The sequence below is a fragment of the Callorhinus ursinus genome, unplaced genomic scaffold (genome assembly GCF_003265705.2).
Source record: "Callorhinus ursinus isolate GAN/ISIS: 27379988/994484 unplaced genomic scaffold, GSC_fseal_2.0 scaffold1, whole genome shotgun sequence".
In the NCBI taxonomy this organism is placed as follows: domain Eukaryota; kingdom Metazoa; phylum Chordata; class Mammalia; order Carnivora; family Otariidae; genus Callorhinus; species Callorhinus ursinus.
Genome location: NW_027397063.1, coordinates 4,576,957 through 4,600,911, shown reverse-complemented (window position 1 = coordinate 4,600,911; position 23,955 = coordinate 4,576,957). Strand labels below are relative to the sequence as shown.

General features: G+C 38.8%; 1 protein-coding gene across 1 annotated transcript in view; it reads right to left on the bottom strand.

Moving 5' to 3' along the window:
* The window catches only part of PAXBP1 (PAX3 and PAX7 binding protein 1), a 33,158-nt gene extending 22,881 nt beyond the window's left edge, over positions 1-10,277 (bottom strand). The window contains exons 1-6 of the mRNA XM_025872099.2: positions 9,800-10,277; positions 8,192-8,320; positions 3,810-3,986; positions 2,441-2,662; positions 1,574-1,677; positions 342-559 (exon numbers count right to left, since the gene is read on the bottom strand). Coding sequence (XP_025727884.1) covers positions 342-559; positions 1,574-1,677; positions 2,441-2,662; positions 3,810-3,986; positions 8,192-8,320; positions 9,800-10,145 — 1,196 coding nt within the window. The 5' untranslated portion in view covers positions 10,146-10,277. The remainder of the gene's footprint in view (positions 1-341; positions 560-1,573; positions 1,678-2,440; positions 2,663-3,809; positions 3,987-8,191; positions 8,321-9,799) is intronic.
* Between the last annotated feature and the right edge of the window lie 13,678 nt (positions 10,278-23,955).

The following is a 23,955-nucleotide window of genomic DNA, read 5'->3' as shown; positions in this document are numbered from 1 at the left end:
AGTTTACAGACTTCATATAAAGTTATTTGGTGGGCTAACCAAAATCTGTTTCGCTTTTCCCCCCATATCTTGACTACACTCTTTCAGAGTCCAAGAGGTACAAACTCAGAACTGTCTTCAACAAGATCATGGAGTGGCATTTTTTATAACTTTTCGAGGCTTCCACAGAAGTAATCCAAGAAGGTAGCAGAACAAAGTATGAAGTCATCTTCTGTTTAGCTTTTGAAGATGGGCCAGTGAATCTTCTTTGCCGATATTCTGCATCTGCTACCCCAGACTACATGTTGCCTGAGGGAACAGAAAGCTAGAGGACAGGTCTTTAAGAAGTTGATCTGCCCTACCTGTCTTTAAGCTGTTTCTTTACCAAATCAATAGTAACGGGAGTCATCTCATTACTGGGAGTTTTGAAAGGGACTGTATTATCTGTTTTTTGAGATTTGGCATCAGATGATCCATAGGCCGTGTAACTATAAGGAATGCCATAGGATGAACCATAAGGCATCGTCTGGTAAGTGTTCTGGTAGTACATATTCACTTCAGTGGGCTGACTTGCTTGAACCTAAAAAAGAAATGGGATATATATGAAAACTAACAGTTAAAACTGTAATATCACGCCTTTAGGGTTAAAAAAAAAGCAAAACAAACAGCAAAAATTATACCATTTTCCAAATACTACGTTAATTAAAATAAATAATTGCAGAGTTCTTCAGAATCAAGTAAAGGTAGGGCTGGATGAATATTCTAACTCTTGCGGGATTACTGGATTCATTTCTAATAACTTTCAGGAAAACATAATATCACAGAAGTTTAGAGTTGGAAGGGACATAGGAAATAATCCAAGGCCACCAAGGTATCAGTGGAAGAGAACAAATGACTTGTTTTAAGTAGAGAATAAATAGATAAGCGGCAAATAGAGACTGCCATCTACGTACCCTATTTTCTTAACATAACCCAAACGTGTGCAAAATTCTGTGTCAAACACCAGTAACCAAAATAGTCTACATTTACACAACACTTCCACTGTTTTACTTAATTCCATAAAGCAAACTGTTGTAACTATTGAGGAACAGACTTTCCATCTAGAGTAAGTTTTCATATAACAGAGAAATCCATTTTCCACAGAATAATTTCTGAAGTCAGAAACAATAAGCTCTACAGGAAAGAAAGATTTTATCCAAACAGTGGTTCTCAAGTTCAGTGTGCATCAGGATGACCCAGGATGGGTGGCTGGGCGCCCCCGCCCCAGCTTCTCATTCCCTGGATCTCAAGAGGGTGAGAGTTTGCATTTCTAACAAACTCCCAGCTGCTGCTGCTGCTTGAAGGACCACCCTGAGAAACACTGATCTAGGAAACCAGAAAATTTTCCATCATTCTGACTGTAAAAAGCAAAAGATAATACAGTTTCTTTTAAAAGCTTATTGGATATGTAACTTTATGTAATTTTCTTAATTACGTTAGTTGAATGAATGACAAAGATTCAATTCAACGTGCAATGTTTTTAACTCAACAAAATAGGCAAAAAAGGTTTTTAATTTACTTTTTAATTTTTGAAGTGAAATCCTTCAGTTCTTACCTGAGGGATATTAATTCCTTTTCTTATCTGCTCCTGTTCCCATCGGCTGAGTTCTTCATCTTGTTCTCCAGCTACTAAAGCATCATCGTCACTCCCCTCGATGCCTACAGTCATAGCAGCAAAGAAAATTAAATACCAGAAAAGTAGGGAGGGAAGAGATGCTAACCTGGCACTTCACAAAAATTAAGCAAAACTATTGGTACTAATTCAGTCTTACTAAAATGTCTATCATGATCTCCTCTCCTTTGCTACTCCCGACCTTATCTTAGCCACGGTATCCCTTGAAGCAAAATGCAGTATTATGTAACCCTTAAGACCTTAGGAGGGTTTCCTAATCTATGAGCTTGACATCAAATCAACAAAGGGAAGAACAAAACCTACAGGCCTCTAAAGAATGTTAAGCTGATTATATATATTTATGCATGTAAAGTGCTTAACACAATACTGCCTATTCAGGAAGAGCTCAATAAACAGCTATCACAACCGTGCTATAGTTTTAAAAAAAATTCCAGTAAGACACTTGTACCCAAGCAAAAACAGTCCTCAAACATTAAACATAGTTAAGTAAGGGGCACCTGGGTGGCTCAGTCAGTTGGGCGTCTGCCTTCAGCTCGGGTCATGATCCCAGTGTCCTGGGATCAAGCCCCACGTCGGGCTCCCTGCTCAGTGGGGAGTCTGCTTCTCCCCCTCCTCCCAGCCCCTGCTCTCTCTAGCTATCTCTGTCTCTCTCTCAAATAAATAAAATCTTAAAAAAAAATAAACAAACATAGTTAAGTAAATGTGGGTAATTTTTGTTTGGCTACATTTAATAGCAAATCATATTTAATAGCAATGCGCCAGGCTTACTATCCTATTAAATCAAGTTACCTATTTCCTCCGCAATTTTTTGTCTTTGTGACTTTTCTTTCACAGAAAAAACTATGCGGCGTTTCTCATCATCATCTTCATCATCACTGGCATCATTCTCATCTTCTCTAACAAGGCGGCCTTTACCAGGCTCACTATCATGAGGAGTGAAATCTCCTAGTTCTCGGGCCATTTGACGCTTTTTCCTTGCAGCATGTATAAAAGCTGCATCTGGAATTTCTCCTGGAAACATACAGTAAAGATTATAAAAGATGGAGATTTTAGGGTATAAAATTTCTAGTTTCTGGAAAATGTGAAGGGTAAAATAATCTCACCAAGACAGCCTTGTCATTGTGATGGTCTAATGTTAGTTGCTGGTGCCCCCTTCCCAAACTGTGCCTGTAGTGCAACTGATTTATTCTTAATTTAGCTTAAATGGAAACTAAAAGTCACTAAGGACACTAAAATATATGTATATAATGACAATACGTATGAGAAAGGGGGCGGGGAAATCCACCATAGCAACTGTAACTATAATTTTTTTTCATTTTTAAGAAATAAACAAAAGTAATCAAATCATATTACTGAACTAGAAAGCAAACAAAAAACAAAAAGGTGCCCACAAATACACCTTAAAAAACCATTATAGCATGTTTCTGTTGCAAATAGTGTTCAGTTCACCTGTAAGCATACTGAATATATTCTGTAGTAACTTTGCCTCCTACTAAAGCATTGTTAAGTTTTTTCCATGTTGCCGTTTGGCATAAACACAATTTTTAATGGCTTAACCATATTCATTGAACAGATAAAGCATAACCTACGACATACTCGAACTGACCTTTCACCTATAGTAAAAATTAATGCCTTGCTACTTATCTAATGTTATTTTAATAGCTTTAGAATATCCCATCATGTAAATGTACCTTAATTTACTGAGCTGTTCCTCCCCTGCTAGACACTTTTTCTAAGCATTTATTTACTGGAAAACTGACTACCCAGTGAACAGATTTGCAAACTATTTCCTAAAGAAAAGTAAAAAGGAAGAGAGCGTGGGCATAAAACTGACAGCATTTACTTTTGCTTTTAGTAGCATTTCTAAAAATGTTAAAGTCTTAATCTGAAATACAAAAAAAGAGAAACTTTAGTACCATTTATCCATTGACTTGAAGCCCCCACATTTGCTCAGATAACAAAAGATACCTGTCTGAGAATGAACTTGGAAAACTGGAAAGTTTCTAGTTCTCTCACTTTATTTGCAAAAGAAAACACCTTGGCTTCAAACGGATGTCATAAGAAAAACCACTTGGCTAACTCCTTCCTTCACCATCTTTCCACACGGCCCCTCCTTGAGGGGGTCCTTCATTTCTGAGGAGTATTTGCAAGCACACACCTGGACGGAGAACGTTCAAAGAAGATAAAGCGTTTGAAAAGGCGCCACCAGCTTTTGGCTTTTCTTCCTCCTTCTCACTTTCCATATCCATTTCATCTTCACCGTGTTCACTGATGATAACCCCATCTTCTTGACTGGTGTCCTTAACATGTCCTGTTTTGTCCAAAGGTGGTTCGTCTACATTTGTGAAAAAAGTTATTAAAATATATTTAAAATAGAATGCATAAATCAAGTGGGCACCGTTTTATTTGTTTATAGGCTTAATTCATTCAAGTCTGAACTATTTTAATTATTTATAAAAAACTCAAACCACTGATGTATGAAAATGAAATATCCAACAATAGGCATTAATTGGGAAGTAAAAGTAATATAGGCGTCACAGGGCTGCTTTGGAGGCTCTGCTCAATTCCACCTTGAGTTCACTTCATCAAAATTTTACTAAATTTATCAAAATTAATTTGATATGTTTCTTCCTCTAAACTTGCACTGGTAACTAACTGTTCATACCTCTTTGAATCATTATTTCATTTTATATCAGCATTTCATTAAACTCTAAGCCCCTCTGAGGCAGCTTTCTATCAAGAACAATGCTTATGGACCACATAAACCTCTCTACACAAATCAAAATTAATTTGTTTCTTCCTCTAAACTTGCACTGGTAACTGTTCATACCTCTTTAAATCACTATTTCATTTTATATCAGCATTTCATTAAACTCTAAGCCCCTTGGAGGCAGCTTTCTATCAAGGACAATGCTTATGGACCACATAAATCTCTCTGCAATGAATACTTCAGGATTATCTTCTTAGTTCATAACCACTTGTCATCCATCACCTGAAGGGGTTAAGACCCAAAAGTCACATTTATACAATGCAACTCTGACCCCACTGCCATGACTCAATGTTCAAGAGTGGGTTTGTGACCAAAGCAGACACAACCGGATTCTCTTTCCGGGAACCTGGAACTGAGACAGCGAGAGAAGTCAGAGACCAGGTGGCACTAAAAACAACCACATGTAAACCTGGAAGGGAGCTGCAGAGTGCCATATTCTGCCATATGGACAGACAGAGAGCTCCCTAATTCTGAGGCCATTCATAAGACCAGTTGCAACGCTGCTCTCCTGCCACTGCATACCAGGAGGCACCACCGTATCTTTACAGAGCTTTACGTTCCTTATAACTAACTAGCCCCACTGCACCATCAGTCCCAGGCAAAAATCAAGAAAATCAAAGTGTTTTTCACCTTGAGCACTAAACCTGGCACGCAACAGGCACAATGAATATAATGAAATAGTAAAAATTTATTCTAAATATGATATTCTAGTGTTTCCCTAGCATGTTCCCCTCCCAAAAACCGTTTCAAAGATTCTCTATGCATTTCAAACCATATTCCATTCCCCTCAATAGGAATCCCAGGGATAATACCACTCCCCCATATACACACTTTTAAGTTTACTAAGATTCGGGTCATTATGTCTTAGTCTCCTTAGTCTTCTCATCTACCATCCTATTTCATTAGCCACAGCCTGTCTTCTGAAGTGCATTCCGATGCTATGAGATTTAAAAATTCACCTTATCAGATGGATACAGTTTACATGGGAGTCAAAGACTACCCAAGAATCAGAGTCAAAAACTACCCATTTCCTTCTACTCTAAACCCACACTAAATCGATGGCTTTCAATAGAACTGTGAAAGGTCTATCAGATCATATATGTTCAGATAATGATTTCTGCAGATTTTAAAAGACTGAGCAAATACATTTTATGACTGAACACATACAAGTGCACAACATGGTTACACTTGAATTTTTGTCAGTGGATATATATTATCCTTCCAGATGTCTTTGTAAAAAGAGATACTAAATAACCTTTCCCTAGGCTCCTCTAGGACCTCAATTTCTTCTACTACCACATCAAGAAACTTGTTCTTGTGAACATTCTACCTCGAACTTGACCAGGCTCTCCCTCACCTTTTTTCTGTCTACAAACAATTTTCTCCTTATTGAAAAACTTCTCCTTGATCCCAATGGTCCCTCTAGTTACTGTCCTCTACTTCTCTCTCTCTGACAAACTTCTGGAAAGCAGTGGACCTGCTGACTTCTACTTCATCACCAACTTGTTCCTCAACCTAGGCAAATGGCCTTTGATTTCTCTCAGTCCAAGCTCCCATACCAGCTAACCCAATGGCTGCAGCTACAACAAATTCATACAGTATTGTTGAGCAATTTAGCAAAAGATGTTCCTTCATCCAAACAGATACAGCTTGGCTAGTGGACCTGTCTCTTCTGCCAGACACCCTCCTCCAGAAAGAAAACAACAGCAACCCTGCCAATGGCCTCTCCTTGGTCCTTTCTTTTCCTCACTTTTCTGGTACTTTCTCATTCAAATGAGCATCATCATCTTGAAACTTTTCCTATCTCTTCTCTGGCCTTTATGATTTTATTTAGTAAATCCTTTTCTCTTTGTGTGCACTTATTAAAGGTAGAAGTCTTTGTCACAAAGATCACAGGTTACAGAAGAAGACCTCATAAATCCCAGACTTGCTTCCATTTCTAAATGGTCCCTTCTCACTTCTGATCTTTCTTGCACTATTATACTGCACACAGTTGGTTCTCAAAAGATTTGGGAAAAAAGCAGTTTCCTAGGCTCCAAAATAATTGGTTCCCCTAAAAATACTCCTCCTCCCACCTGCCTTCCCTATTTCTGTATATAATACAGCATTGTTCTCTCGTCACCATGTCACAAAAGTTCAAAATTTGACTGTTTTTTTAAATTCAATAGCTAAAGCATATATCAAGCCTACCAAATTTTCCCTTGGAATGTTTTTCAAATAATCCTTTCTTTCCATTTCTTCTCCCACACCCATAGCAAACATTTTTAACTCATCCACTATTTCCCATTGAGTCAGGAAAAGCCTCAGTCTCACTCAACTAAGACCTTTTCAAACTCACTATTAATGGATCAAAGCTGGCCCCTGATTTTAAACTGTTTTAGGCCTCCAATCTCTCCTTGTGCCAATCCATTCTGCATGTTAATACAAGGTTAAGGTTTCAAAAGGCATTTATCATGTCACCATCTTGGCAAGCCATCCAACACAGCAACTCTAAACCCCTTTAATGGATACTAAACATCCTTCACAATCTGTCAACAATGTACCTTTCACCCTAAACCTCTACTTCCTCTATAAATCATCCACTTTGACCTGACAGATGTATTTGCTCTTGCCTTAGTCACTTTAATCTTTGATTATACATCCGTATCTTCCCTCTCTCATCTTTTGGAATTTAAATTATCAAAAATCCAGTTTCATATTCTACTTTATCTTTGAAGCATTCCTTCTCCTGCCACTAAAAAAAATGCAGTTCCCCTTTAAACCACTCATTGGACATTTGGCCAAACACTGGGTCCAACTATACATTTGTGATGCTGTCTCCAAAACTAGACTGTAAATTTGAGATATAATGACATACTTTTTCACATTAAGCCTGTGGCTGAGAACCCGTGAAATAATAATTCTACCCTTAATTCCATGGAATAAAAAGATTCAGCATTTGCATGAGAATAATTCAGACCACAGCATATATAATGGATCCACTTTCCTCCAAGACAAATAACTTCTTAAAATTGTTACGCTTCAGTTGTGAAAGGGTGTTGAGAAATGTCTGTACAATGTAGGCAGGGGCCTCACACTGAGAAGTCTTCATCCATGTATCTGATAGGGCTGCTGAATGAGAAAGTATTATCAACAAACATTAAAACAAGGGTGTTCCTAAAGTTCTGCAAGAATTAAACCAACTGTGGAAATACCACCAAAGAAATGGAACACCTGTCTCTATAAAATACAAGCACGGGAATTTACACAGTACTATCTCAAACAGGAATAAACCTGTGTCTCAGGCTTAAGTGGGAAACTTCCTTTCTCTGGTTAACAGCAGTCTGAACACTAGCAAGAAAAGTGGGGGAGGATTCAGGTGCTACAGCAGAAACATTCCGGTGGCAAGGATTTTTTTAAAAATGCATTTCCTGGGATGCCTGGGTGGCTCAGTCGGTTAAGCGTCTGCCTTTGGATCAGGTCATGATCCCAGGGTCCTGGGATCGAGTCCCACATCTGATTCCCCACTCAGCGGGAAGCCTGCTTCTCCCTCTGCTGCTGCTCCCCCTGTTTGTACTCACCCTCTCTCTGACAAATTAAAAAAAAATGCATTTACTGTGCAACTGTGTTAGAATTAAATAACAGAACTGTATCAATATTCAATTTGGACCTTTGACAACAACAGAATCAACTGAACAAGTTCATGATATATACAGCAAATCCAATCAATAGTTGTGAGAAAGAGCTTTCATTTTGTTGTTTCAAAAGAATCCTATTAGTTTGGTACTTACTGTCTGCTGATGAGTTGAGTTCTGTTTTAATCTTCGATTTTTCAAGATCTTCTTTATATTCTTTCTTAAGTAATTTTACTATCTTTTTGCTGTAACTTGATTTCTTCACTTTGAAAACTTCTTCATTTTCTTAGAAAAGAAATTAAATGAAGCTGTAGCAACCATTTCAGACAGTATTTTCCCTTCTAACTTGCACATGGTCTTATGTGCTTTTCACATTCATCCAAATGGATACTCATACACCCCAAAGCATCACATAATTTGAAGTTATTCCAAATCTGTCATAGACTCTCAAAAGCTGTCAACTTCATAAATTAACCTCACATAATGCAAATTTGAGACTTTTTAAAAGGCATAACACCTGTGACTACACAAAATTTTCATATGTCCTATTGTTTTCCTCAGGAAGAAAACAAAATCACTGAAAAAGCACTTAATTACTTTATCAGAAAAAAAAATCCAAAGTCAAAAGACGTTGGATAAGAGAGCTGTCAGATCTGAGTAAATCTATAACCATCACAAACTGACATATATTATTCAAGACTAAGCTGAGAGCAAAGCACTTTTCAAAAATAAGTTTTGGTATGTAGCCCCTGTCTGATTTGAAAATTTTAAAGTCAGATACAAACACTTTATCAAATAGTTTCTGCATCATCACCAAAAAAAAAAAAAAAAAAGAAAGAAAGAAAGAAAAGAAAATCTGGCTGTGGTCCTCTCAAACAAAACAAGAAATAACAGAAAGGCCAAAAAGAAATGCCCACCTTCCTGGAAGGATGAGAGCATCTCGCATCAAGATGCAAGTGAGATATCCAAAAGTCTTTCTTTTTTTCATAACATGCACTTAATTGGGTTACATAAACACACACGCAACTGGTCGGGAAGTTAGACTTAAGGCTCATATATGATCAGAAATCTAAATCCACTGCAGCTTAGCCTCTCACACCCGTTTAGATAAAATGCCTTCAATTACTATTACACCGTCTCCCCTCATTGTCCAAAAATCAATGCGAGGAAAGCCGTACATCTGTACCCCTACTTATATCCATGGAGAAACCGAAGCTCGACGTTTGCAAGGGACTGGTCCAAGGTCACTCATAACCAGCGCTTCAACTCCGGGGATTCTGTTCCCAGATTTAGGATTCCTCTTTACAAACCCAGCCTTCCTGGTCAAGGATGTCTGGACAGATCCCCCAATAGGCGTGGGCACACTGACCTGCAGAGGACTCAGAGACTGTACCAAAAGCAGACAGGGGACCCAACTCAAGTTCACCCTGAAACACATCCGCCAGGAAAAAAGCAGGACAAGGGGACACTGAATTTCCACTTGATAAACTCAGAATGACGGATCTGAGCTTCTGCCCCACAGAGCATGAAACGCACAGGAGGACGGTAAGGAGGAGGCGGTTGTTAAGAAAAGGCTGGTGGCTGCGCGGGAACGCGTCCTCCGCCGGGAGCAGAAGGCCGGAGGCGGGGAAAGATGTGCAGCAAGTCGGGCGCGAAGGGGCTCCGTTCTGGGCTGCGGGGGCTGGGCGTCCAGGGAATGCGAGGACTAAAAGTGAGGGCCCAGGGTAAGGGATGCTGGGGTCTGGGGTCCGGCGGGGCGGTTACCTTCCTCCTCGTCCTGGAAGCTGAGCAGGCTGGCCCGGGCCACCTCTTTGTTCTCTCGCGGCCTCTTGCGCGGCTTCAGCCCATTGCCCGGCTCCGCGCCGCCGGGGAAGCAGCCCCCGGCCTCAGCCCCGGAGCCCGGGGTCAGCGCGGAAGGTGGCGGCGGCCCCGGGCCCTGCAGCGACTCCCCCCCAGGGGCCCTGTCGCCGCAGCCGCCAGAGCCCGGTTCTTCGCCGGTGCCCGGCGGCGGCAGCAACGGTGGCGGCTCTTGCTCCTCATCGCGCTCTCGCTCCTCCTCCTCCGAGTCATTCCGCTTGCGCACGTTCACTCGCCGGGCCTTTCGGAACATTCCCGCGGCTCGCACGGCGGTCTCACACCCGCTCTCACACGGCTGCCCCGGCAGCGGCAAGCTCGCGACGGCGCACGCGCGCACTCCGGGGCTCCAGCCGGGTCCCGTCTTCCCTCCGTCTACCGCGCACCACCGAGCGCGCATGCGCTCGCACCCTCACTACGTGGAGAGATCTCCGCGCCTCTCGCGAGAACGTCAGCTTTTTGCGCTGTCCTCTGTCGGCGTGGAGGACTGTTGGCACGGAACTCTAGGACTCTGGCGCTATCCCCCGGGTCACAAAGAGGATCATAGAGACGAGAGGACAGAGTAAGCTCGGTCGTCCTACGGCCGACGGTACCGCAGTGCGTCTTCCGCACTTACGCAGAGTAGTCAGTCAAGCGAGGAAACCTCCGGCCAAGCTCTGGGACCGGCAAAGAGAGGAGGAGAGGAAGGATGGGGAGGAGAGGGAAGGGGAGGAGGGGGAAGAGAGGGAAGCGGGGGCGGAGGAGAAGGTGGGGGGGGTGGAGCCAAAAAGAGAAACCAGGTTTGATGAGGCAAAGTAGGGTCCCAGGGTGGATAGTCTTTCCCAAACTGTAAGTTGAGTTGTGATATGGTAATTACTACTATATTGAGTCACACTTCGTATTTCTACAGCTTTGTTTTGTAGCTACAAAGCACTTTCAAAAGAGCATTGAATTTCATTTATAGATAAATTGTTACCTGGCCTAGTGTTTTAGCCCCTTTCTCTGTTATGCCGAAAGCAAAGTGTTTTAGCGTTTTGGAAAGAAAGCCAAGTTTGCGAGCAGTTCTGAAACATAGCTAATTTCAGAAACGGAAGGAAAATCGGCTTGCACGAGTGGGGGTGGTTGTGACACATTTCAGCCTTGCGTCACAGAGGTAACAGTCTTAACTGGCAAGGCCCAATTACCGGCTTGTGAGGTTGAACTCACAGGCTTGCCGGTCGTTATCAACAGACTTGAGGCCTTTTCCTTCACGTGTGCAAGTATATGTGAATTCGTTTTCATGTCTCAAAATTCAAAAGGTTACAAAGGGCATTTGTATAGTGAAAAGAGCCCACCCATCACCAGAAGCTTTCCAGTTCAGCAGCAGTTAAAATTCTCAGGATGCCCCTGAGATATTCTGTGAACGTAAAAGAAATAAGTGTATCTTTATGAATTACCTTTTTTACACATGTGTAAATTATGTTTTTAGTTTAACATAAATTGGAGTTAGGTTCGTGTCCGTACATAAAGTGTTGGCTTTCCTTCCACCCAGCTGCATACCAATCCATTGTTGGAATGTACCATAATTTATTAAACCAGCCCCATAAAAATTGATATTAAGGTTATTTCCCATCTTACTATATATTCATTGCCACAGTGAAAAGTTCTGGAAATTGGTCACATCTGGAGAATGAAACAGGATTGGAAGTGCTAGATCCAAATGTGTGCATTTGTAATTTAGCTAATTCTAAATTGCTCTTTATAGAATCTGTGCTAATTTGTACTCTTACCAGCAAATATGAGAGTGCCTTTTTGTCCACACCATCCTGTCAAAATTGCACTTAAGAATTAAGCTCCAAGTTGAAGCAGAAGATCCCAAGCCCACCAAGAATTTCTATGTCATACACATCTGCCTTATTTTCTCTGGTTTTCTTTGTTTGGATTTGAGATCTGCCCAGCCAGGACCCACTTTTGGAAACTGGAAAGATGATCTAGGCCAAGAGCATCCTCTGTAACATTTTCTTCCAGTTAATAGGAGAAGTTAGTAACATCTCACTCCCATTCTGTTCTCATTACTCTAAATTCTTATATTCTGGCTGCTCAGCATTGATTTAAGTTCTGATTCCAACAGTGTTTCGTTGGTGAAATTGAACTCCAGTTCCCATCACAGAAGATTCAAATTGTGCCTGATCAGCCTCCAGACACCTGAGCCAAGAGACAGATTTGCAGTAATATGATCAGGGTTAGAGGTAACAAACATAAGGTCCAGAGCAGAATATGTTAATAGCTTGACTTAAAATTTCAAAAAGATCTTCCACTGTAAAAATGGTGGCTGAATATGGATAGAAGGGAGGACACTTGTCATTTTAACATGAGCCAAGATAGTAATAGACAACAAATGTATTTATAACTTTGACAGTCTACCTATTCAGATAATTAAACACTTGAAAGTTATTTTGCTGCACAAGCAAGCCAAAGGTCCTTTTATAGAGGTTATAGATCTTGTGGAAATTAAATTCCTGAAACTGAATAGCTGCTTTGGTTGCCTGTCAGCCAGTATATTATCCAAACTGATGATTTTATAAAATGCTTCTGTGCTTTGAGTATTAAACAGACTAATTTGTTTGTTGCATATAGTCTGTCATCACCGTTTAATATTGGAAGGCCTTTAGTATTCTGGGAAAACAGAAACAGCTTACATAGAACTGTTATATCAGTCATTTTGTTTGAATCAATAAGTTCAATTCTTTTTAAAAAGTCGTCTTTCCAGGCAATAATTCTGATTGGTTTTTTTTCCCCCACCGAATTGTGACTTTGCACGGATTAAGTGACCCGTAAATTCAGATAAAATAGGCAAACAAGTTTCGGTTTTTTTGCTGACTCAGTATTCGACTCTGTAGTCTAGAACAATGGTTACGAAATGCAAGTCTATGAACCTGTGAAAAGTTTTCCCTAGTCAGCTGCCAAATGAGAAGAGTAAGAACAGTCTGTGAAGAGTAGCCAGATGTTCTTTCTTCGGGAAAAAAATGTTCCTTTATTCTGACATTGTCTTTCTCTTTCCATGTTAAGATACTAAAATCTCTTTCCTTCTACAAAACGATGATGTTATGTGATAGTGTGTGTTTGTTTTTGCATTCTTATTTGGCAAACTAAAAAGTAAAAGCCACGAATCCTCCTAAATTTTTTATTTTATCTAAAAATTTTATTTTTTTTGAAGCGAGCTTTATTGAGGGATAGCAAAGTGATAGTACAAAGCTCCCAAGGAGGGGAGGGGACCCGAAGGGGTTGCCCTAAAAATTTTATTTGAAATCTCATAATCTAGGAATCCCTGACCTAGGAATTTTTCTTTTCTTTCTAAAGCTATAACTCAATAATTCTATTCTGGAAAAAACATTTAATTATTTAAATATCTTTAGAGCTTGCCTTGCTGAAGGCAGTTCTACATTAACTTAAAGTAAAATGTAAGCTTCACGGGAGAAGATATTTTATGTTTTATTCACTGCCATCTTCACAACACCTATAATAGCACCTCATACACAAATATTTGTTGACTGAATGGTACTGCATATTATCCTTTTATTTAATTAGTGGTAAATATTTCGTCCTATGTTGATATAAATTACATTTTCTACAGCTTACATCTGTTTATTCTCAAAACAAGATTGCAATACATTTGTTACAAATTCCTGGGTAGGTATAAATTCCAGGTATAAATTCCTGATCCAAGGTGAGCCAATCAGATTCTCCCAAGATTTTGCACTTGAAACTAAGACAATGAGTGCCTGCTTGTGGCTAGAATTGCAATGAACTCAAGAGCCCAAGGGAAGCGATAAATTACCATGTCAATTCAAAAGCTGAGAAAACTAGTTTGTGTAGCAGAAGAGAAGAATGAAGCAGATGTTCGAAAAAGCAGAAGGCAAAATAGCATGACATTTTTTCCCCAAGAAAGGTAAGACAAAATAGCAGAAGACAAAATAGCATTTTTGTGCCTTTCCTGGTTCTTGTTCTCAATGCTTCTTGAAGCAGGACTGCACTTCTGTCTGTGGGCCCCTGAGATCCAGAATCCTTAGAGTAAATTTCTTTTGGTTTTGTTGCTGTTGAGGTGGTTTTATTGTTTGTGTGGGTTTGCTTAAAGTACTTCATGTTTGTTTCCACTAAAACCAAAGAACCCTAGGACCAAAGAGTTCTAACAAAATAAACAATAGTTATTTAGTTTTGTAGTAACGTTAATTTTATCTGTGCAATTTATACAATTGTGGGTATTTTTTTTCTTTCAAGATTTTATTTAAATTCAACTTGGTTCACATATAGTGTAGTATTAGTTTCAGGGGTAGAATTTAGTGATTCATCAGTTGCATATAACACCCAGTGCTCATTACATCTAGTGCCCTCCTGAATGCCCATCACCCAGTTACCCCATCCCCCCACCCACCTCCCCTCCAGCAGCCCTCAGTTTGTTTCCTATAGTTAAGAGTCTCTTAGAGATTTGCCTTCTTCTCTGATTTCATCTTATTTTATTCTTCCTTCCCTTCCCCTATGTTCATCGGTTTTGTTTCTTAAATTCCATGTATGAGTGAAATCAAATGGTATTTGTCTTTGACTGGCTTATTTGGCTTAGCATGATACCCTCTAGTTCCATTCATGTTGTTGCAAATGGCAACATTTCATTCTTTTTGTTGGCTGAGTAATATTCCGTTGTACACATATACCATACCTTCTCTATCCATTCATCAGTTGATGGACATCTGGGCTCTTTCCATAGTTCGGCTATTGTGGGCATTGCTGCTGTAAACATTGGGGTACCTGTGCCCCCTTTGAATCACTATGTTTGTATCTTTGGGGTAAATACCCAGTAGTGCAATTGCTGGGTTGTAGGGTAGCTCTATTTTTAACTTTTTGAGGAACCTCCATACTGTTTTCCAGAGTCGCTGCACCAGCTTGCATTCCCACCAATAGTGTAAGAGGGTTCCCCTTTCTCCACATCTTCACCAACATCTGTTGTTTCCTGAGTTGTTAATTTTAGTCATTCTGTCTGGTGTGAGGTGTTTGTGGTTTTCATTTGTATTTCCCTGATGATGAGTGATGTTGAGCATTTTTTCATGTGTCTGTCAACTATTTGTATGTCTTCTTTGGGGAAATATCTGTTCATGTCTTCTGCCTATTTCTTGATTGGCTTTTTTGTTTTTGTTGAGTTTGATAAGTTCTTTATAGATTTAGATACTAGCCCTTTATCCATTATGTCATTTGCAAATACCTTCTCCCATTCTGTAGATTCCCTTTTAGTTTTGTTGATTGTTTCCTTTGCTGTGCAGAAGTTTTTATCTTGATGAAGTCCCAATAGTTCATTTTTGCTTTTATTTCCCTTGCCTCCGGAGACATGTCCAGTAAAAATTTGCTATGGCTGAGGTCAAAGAGGTTGCTGCTTTTGTTCTTCTCTAGGATTTTGATGGATTCACATTTAGGTCTTTCATCCATTTTGAATTTATTTTTGTGTATGGTGTAAGAAAGTGGTCCAGTTTCATTCTTCTGCATGTAGCTGTCCAATTTTTCCAACACCATTTGTTGAAGAGACTGTCTTCTTTATTATATTGGATATTCTTTCCTGTTTTGTCAAAGACTAGTTGACCGTAGAGTTGAGGGTTCATTTCTGGGTTCTCTATTCTGTTGCTTAAAGTTGCTTAAAGTACTTCACGTTTGTTTCCATTAAAACCAAAGAACCCTAGGACCAAAGAATTCGAACAAAATAAACAATAGTTATTCAGTTTTGTAGTAATGTTAATTTTATCTGTGGAATTTATACAATTGTGGGTATTTTTTTTTTCTTTCAAGATTTTGTGTCTGTTTTTTTTGTGTCTGTTTTTGTGTCAGTACCATGCCGTCTTGAGGATTACAGCTTTGTAATAGAGCTTGAAGTCCAGAATTGTGATGCCTCCAGCTTTGCTTTTCTTTTTCAACATTGCTTTGCCTATTCAGGGTCTCTTCTGGTTCCATACAAATTTTAGAATTGTTTGTTCTAGCTCTGTGAAAAATGCTGGTGGTATTTTGGTAGGGATTGCGTGTGTGTGTGTGTGTGTGTGTGTGTGTGTGTGTGTGTGTGTGTGTGTTTTAAGTTTAGCTGCTTAATAACTCTTTAGCTTTACTGTAATTTTTTAGAGAGGAGTTGTCTTTTTTCTCTATTGTTAAGATATCCATACAGATATGTTCATTGGCATTTAAGTCACAAGCAAAAGTGAGGAAAGCTCTTTATCTTGCAAATCTGTAGTTATTACAAGTACAGAGAAACAAGTAGCTCCATCCAGAGCATGTGAATGATCCTATGAAAAATATTAGAAAATTTCTAAATTATTTGTCTCAAACTCTATTGAAATATAGTCATTGTATCTACTTTCATAAGATTATCTTTTCTATCAAACCATTATTAAGGATGGAATCCAGATTTAAAAGATTCAGGCTTTCAAAAGTTAATTTTTTTTTTTTGCCACATTAGAATTTTCAGTAGAGAGATACTCAACTTTTAAGAATGTTTTGGCAATTCAACTCTAATGGCTATTCCTTCATTTTCTGAAATGACAGTTTCTTCAATAAAAAGAAAGTGAAATTTCTTTTCATCCAAATTTAGAGTTTCATAATAAAAGTAAACAATGTTTTATTTCCTTGCATGGAAATATTGGGCTTATTCAGTATTTTAAAAATACATCTGCTATTTAGACCAGGTAATTCTATTATTATCCATTTATTCAGTGAATCTTTTTTTTTTTTTAAGATTTATTTATTTATTTATTTATTTATTTTGAGAGACAGAATGAGAGAGAGAGAGAGAGCATGAGAGGGGGGAGGGTCAGAGGGAGAAGCAGACTCCCCGCTGAGCAGGGAGCCCGATGCGGGACTCGATCCCGGGACTCCAGGATCGTGACCTGAGCTGAAGGCAGTCGCTTAACCAACTGAGCCACCCAGGCGCCCCTCAGTGAATCTTTTTGAACATCTACTATGTTCTAGGCATTGTGTGAGGCAATAAGAAACAATAGTGAACAAGACAGATGTGTTCTTTCTCCTTCCAGACCTATAGTCAGGTGCTGGAGACATAATAAGTAAATAAAAATTAATTACTCGGGTGCCTGGGTGGCTCAGTTGGTTAAGCGACTGCCTTCGGCTCAGGTCATGATCTTGGAGTCCCGGGATCGAGTCCCACATCGGGCTCCCTGCTCAGCAGGGAGTCTGCTTCTCCCTCTGACCCTCTTCCCTCTCGTGCTATCTCTCATTCTCTCTCTCTCTAATAAATAAATTTAAAAAAATTAAAAAAAATAAAAATTAATTACTACTTGCAGTTAATATTGTGAAGAAATCAATAGGGTACTACAATTTAAGAAGCACAAATATAAAATGATAGAAATTTTAATTTGATTCATTTCTTCCCATGTGCCAATGACCATTTAAGTATATTTATCATCAGTAAATATGTAAGAATTTCTAGGATTGAGGCAGAACATTTTCCTTCAAGATGATTACAATTACTAGCTCCAGGATGACTCCTTGAGTAAATTCTTCTTAAAATATTTCATGTAAAATGAGGAGTAATTGAAATCACTTTATCCAGGTCAGTATTTTATATTTATTTTTTTAAAGTAATCTCTATACCCAATATGGGGCTCAAACTCACCACCCCAAGATCAAGAGTCCCATGCTCCTCTGACTGAGCCAAGCAGGCACCCCCATATTTTATTTACATTTCTAGTGTTACTCTGCGAAAGAGTGTAATTTGCAGTCTTAGTACAGATATGATATTTATATTACATTCATAGTGGATACTTTATGAATGCATCTAAGAACTATATTACCAATACAAAAGCAAAAATAGCAATGCAGCCTCTCTGAAAGAACTCATTTGTGTTAGCTCAATACCTTTCATACATTACTGTCTGTCCTACCTGAGGAAAAAATGAAAAGAAGATACATATTAAAAACAACAGTTATAAGTATCTCTTCTTGAGTGTTACTAGAGGGCAGCAAAGTGTATAAGAAACATACTAACCTTAGAGTACAATTACATTAGAGAAGAACCAAATCAAGCTTCCAATTCCTTAAAAATTAAGTAGACCTTTATTTTATTTTAAAGATTGATTGATTTAGAAAGAGAGAGAGTGGTGGGGAGGGGCAGATGGAGAGGGAAAGAAAGTCCCAAGCTGACTCCACGCTGAGCACAGAGCCCGATGTTGGGCTGGATCTCAAGACCCTGAGATCATGACCCAAACTGAAACCAGAAGTCAGATACCTAACCAACTGTGCCACCCAGGCACCTCAATTAAGTGGGCTTTTAAAAACAACCTTTCTCTAAATATAAAAGCACTACCTATCTATTTAGAAATTCAGGAAATGTAGAACAAAAGAAAGAAAATAATCACTTACAGTCTTAACACTTGATTTTTTATGCATTTCCTTCCAGAATTGTTTTATGAACATTCGTTCATTCTTTGTGGCTTCATCATTCCAGTACATATTCTACTTGGAGTTAGTTCTCCACTCCTCTCACCTTTAATAATCATATCCATGGCTTTGGCTTGCTACCATGATTGTACTTTGGACCTTCTCCAAGTCACTGGGGAGTTACTGGGTGTCTTCCAGGAATTGTATCATTTCCGTCATTCCAGTCTGCTTACTCTACCTCCAGTCCAATGAACCCATCACTGTTCACTGCCCATTCTCTTCCTCCTGCCTTTATTTCCCTCCTATTTTAGGTTGGATTTCCTGGGGCAAGATTATAGTCAGCCCCTTGCCACAACTTCAACCCTCTTCCCCCCTCTTCCTTTGTTATACTCACCCAGCAAAACTCTAGCCATAGTTGAGGCAGACTTTTCTGTATCTGTTCCTGACTACCTAACATTCCTGGTTCTGTTTTAAATGGACTGCAGACTTCAGATGGATGCTAAAAACATTTTCCTTTATAATACATTGTTGTAATATGCCTTTCTGTCTGAGTCAGATAAGTGAAGTAGCCAAGTCATATGTAAAGGTATATGAAATTTTAATAATATAATTAATGAGCTCAAATGTATAGATAAACTAATAGAATTATGTACTCTCCAGAGACTATTTAATCATCTGTTTCATCTGTGAAACATTTATAAATAGCAATCATTAACCTGGCTACAATTAAAAAAAAAAAGACAACCTGAACAAATTCTTCATAGGGCACATTCTTCAACCAGAGAAAAAGTTACATGACAAACCAAATTCAAAAGGCGAGCAACCCTTCCTAATTTAAATTCTTTAAAAAGCCTTGACTACTTGGGAGTTAATGAGCAGCGACCTAAATCTCTAAATTGAAGAAATAAAATACGATACATTATCTAAAAACTCTAAAATTAATAAAAATGCTGATAGTTGCATATAAAAATATATGGAACACAGTTGTAAAGGTATACTCGGAGAATAGTGTATAACTTCAAACCATTTGTGATTACAAAAGTTGTGGTAGGAATAAATTACCCAACCTCAGAAATGACAAAACAAAACAAAACCCTAGCAAAACAATTCAAAGAATGTGGGGAGTAGGAATATTCAAAGAGAAAACTGTAATCAATAAATTAGAAAACAATAAAAACCAAAATGTAGGAATTATAAAGAAATTATAAAGAAAAACCCAAGGTTGATTTTAAAAAGCAATACAAAATACACACACTACCTACAACTTTAGATATAATCAGAGATAAGGAAGAGCCAAATTAATTATGAGAAGATGTTATATGGAACCCAGCAATAATACATATGGAATTCTACAGAAAATGTACTTTCTAGCAAAATACGTGTTTCACAAAACTGACTTAAGAAGAGCCTAGTGGCTCTTACCAAACCAATAAGCAAAAAGAAGCAGGAAAAAATATTAAAGAGATAGAGTTTGCGTTAAAGATGTGGGAATGACCACAAAGTTGTTTAATTAGTCTTTTTTCCCATCGCCCCAATGAAACCATGACAAAGGAGTTGAAAGAGCCTTCTGCACATGAGGGATTTCAATACATATATCCAGTATTTTTAATCTGTGTCCTGGTTAAGTTTCCTCTCCCATACCATGAGACTAGTGCATCACTTCTTCTCAAAGCCCTTCATGTGTTCCCAACTAATAACTATATAACTCTGCTGAAAAGTTCAGCTCTTCACTTATGCTCGTGTAAATAAAAAAAGAATCCTTCCTATCTAATATTAATCTATCAAGGTGTGCACTATATTCTCGTTCTTTAAGGACTTCACTCCAATGGCTATCCTCTCCATCTTCGGCTTCCCGTCAGCACACACACCTACTTTAGTAAGTTCCATCCTAGAACTTCCTTGGACATCTGGCTCCAGGTCCTTTTCTCTGGTCTCCTTCATGGCTGAACTTCATACATTTGTCTCTACTCACGCCCAGCACATCCTCATCTCCCATTCATTCCTCAAACCTCTCCAGTCTGACTTCTGTCTCCACGACTCTGCTAACACTCCTCTTTCAAGGCCACCAAATGACTTACCTCTTGCCAATCCAGAGGATGCTTCTATGTTCATCTTGTTTGACCTATTGAATTTCAAACCAACTGACCCCACACTCATACTTGAAACACTGTCCTCTCAGTGTGATTATACAATCTCTTCTCAACTTCATGTTCAGTGATGTCACACTGTAGCTTGAAGTTGGCCAAGGCAGGAGTATTTACACCATGGAAATCAGCAAATGCCTCAAATCAGACCTCTTTTTCCTGGAAAGCTGGTTATTAAACATTTAGCAGAATACCACTGCTCAAAAACACCCCAGGCTCGTGTTATCTCCCCTTTCACTAACCTTGCCAAACCTTTAGGGGATCTCCTGTAAGTAATCGGTAAGTACTCAAGTGCTTTGTTCTTTGATCCTGGATCATTTTTCTAATCTCTTGTTAGATGATTAAATTAAATCCCATGGCTTTAATTTTTATCATGATAAGGATGACCTTAGGCCTGTGACCAATATGGACCAGGCAGTTGAATTGAATGAAGTAAATTGAAGTTGAATTCAGCTAAGTGGCAAAGAGGTAGTCTCCTTTTGAGAAATTACTCCTGGTTTGCCCTAAGCCCAAATAGATGCTTGAATGCCTAACCATGGGATACCAAGTGACCATGTGATCTAGCTGCCCTGATGAACTAAAGTTATCTGATCTACTAAAACATAAAGTTGGGCATGCAAAACAGCCCTCTAAAATTTAGTGGAAGTAGTACACATGGGATTGGATGCTAGCAGGTCTTGAAGACAATGTTCCATGTGCTTTGTCTCTTGTACCCTTGATGTATTGCTACCTATCCTTGGAAGCAAACCTATGGCCTCTTGAGGTATTCCCAATGACCAGTTGATTAAGGAAGAAAAAATTCAAGTCTAGTTTACATATGGTTCTACATGATGTGCTGACACCACCTACAGTGGGCTTTGTAGCATTAGCCCCAGTCAGGAGTGGACATGAAGGAAGCCATGAAGGGGAATCCTCCCAGTTCATCCGGGTGCCTGCTTTGCTGGGGAAAAGCATGGCTAGAAGAACAGATCTATTCTGACTCATTATATAGTCACTAATGGTTTGGCTTTTCAGCTGGGGTCTCTCAAGAGAATTAGCCTTGATGTCCTAAAGACATCCATTTTATGTAATAAATTAGCTTATCTTTTATTTTGTTGTTCTTACGCATCTAGAATTAACTTACCTTATATGCACCTAAGTATGTTCCATCTTAGGGGAACTAAGAAATCATTTTTCTATATAGTTTAATTCTCTTGCAGAGGCCAGAGTAAGAAAGGTTGGGGTGAATGTTCAGGAACTTGGAAGGAATTAGACAAGGTGATGTGGGCATGAGTGATATGAATAGACTCAGAATAAGCACAAGTAGGGAGATACTTGTGTCTATGTAAATACTGCAAAGTCCCCCCACCAAAAAGGATGCTTTCAATAATCAGGTGGATCAGATGACTCATTCTATGGATACCAGTCTACCTCTTTCTCTAGCTACTCCACTGCTTACGTAGTGGCCCTCTGAACAAAGTAGCCACGGGGTCAAAGATGAAGGTTTTGCATGGATTCATCAATGTGGACTTCCTCTCACCAAAACTTATCTGTTTAGTGCCCAACCTGTCAACAGCAGAGACCAATGTTGATCCCCCAATATGAAGCATTCCTTGGGAGGACCAGCCATTTTCATTATACTAGACCCTTCCAATCATTAAGGGAAAGCAATTTGTCCTCACCGGAGAAACAAGATGCTTATTCTATGAATTTTTTTTTCCCTTATGATGGTTGACTTTATGTGTCAGCTTAACTAGGCTAAGGGATGCCCAGATTGCTGGTAAAACATTATTTCTGGGTATGTCTGTGAGGGTGTCTCCCATAGAGATAAGATCACCCTTGCCAATATGGGTGGTCATCATCCAATCCATTGAGGGCCCGAATAGGACAAAAAGAAGGGGAAAAGACGATGCATTCTCTCTGCTTGAGCTGGGACATCCATTTTCTCCTGCCTTTTATAGCTGTTGTTTTTCCCCAATCCAGAATCCAGTAAAGATTGTGTATTACATTCAGTTGGCATAGCTAGTCTCCTTTATTCTAGAAAAGTCCCCCATCACTCGCTAGCTTTTTTTTTTTTTTTTAGTTTTCATGACATTGATATTTTTAGAGTTCAGCCCAGCTTTTTGAGGTTTTTTTCCCCCATTTTTATTTTTGCAGACTGTGCCTTAATTCAGATTTGAATTAGATGTAGGCTTAACAGTTTTAACAAGAATACTACATAGGTAATGTTGTGCCTGCTCACTGTATTCTTTCTTATGATAGTACAGACTCATGAAATCTTTGCAAATCAATATGCTGTAAACCATTCCTGTAATTGATCATACTGATGCTCAGATGGTCCCTCTTATGGCCAGCGGAATCCTTTAGGCTGGCTCCTGTATTTTTTTGGATACGTTCCCATCAATTTATTGAGCTCTTCTTACTTTCTGTCACAATAAGATATTCCAGGCTCACTTTATACTTTTGCTACCCTGATGCCCTGGAATCAGCCATTTCTTCAAGGACCTATTTTGTTGTTGTTCCTGTTGTTTGTTTGTTTTAATGGGGAATGGTTTTGAGAAACCAAAATTTAGGTATTCGTGTGTTCTTTGCCCCAGGGATGTCATTGCTTCTTGGGACTCTCTCTGGATAAAGCTAAGTAATGTATGTTTTAAAAATCATGAGTTTGTGATACCTTTTAGTTCCAGACCCAGGAACCTGCTGTTCCTCCCTATAGTTCATACTCTTCCTGTTAGAACTCTGAGTCCCCCAAATCTTCCATATATTTACTCTTTTGCACAATCCTATAATACACACAAAATAGTTTCAGAATTGTGCCTATACTCCTACCAACAAGCCTTTACTAAGTAAAATTCATAATTTATTTGCAGTTTTTAAAACTAATATTGTTTTATATCTTTTGTTTCAAAATGTTTAAAATAAACGTGTTTAAAAGTGTTTTAAGTCAACGTGACAAAATGTTTACATTTGTCAATTCTGGATGACAATTACATGGGTATTAGTTATATTATTCATCCTTTTCTTTTTAAAACTTTATTGCAGTACAATGTGATTTTTAAAAAGTGCATTTCTTCTAGGAGAATGGCTAGATGAGTTTCTACTAGTTGACATATGTGTATTTGTGGGGGAAGGTGCTTATGGTAGATATAAAGTAGAATTGGCTTCTAGCTTTTATGTGTTTTAAGATACATTCCTAAATTGTACTTAAAAGTGGCTGTACCAGTTTATTATCCCACCAACATTATATGAGAATATCTGTTTGCCTACAAGTAAGACAAAACTTTTCATTAAGTAGCTTTTTTTTTTGCCAGCTGAATAGATGAAATATCTGTGTCCCATTGCATTGCTCTTAGTTCTCTTAGTAGAGGCAATTTTTTTCTTCAATTATTGGCTATTTGGGTGTCATCTCATGTGAATTGCCTGTTTATTTACTTCCCTGTTTTTAAATAGATTGTTAATCTTTTTCTTTCCCATATTTTAGAGTTGTTTGTAGTTTCATTTTACTATTATCCAACTTAACATTACGATGTTGGGTAGGTGGTCAGGCTGTAGCTTTAAGGAGTA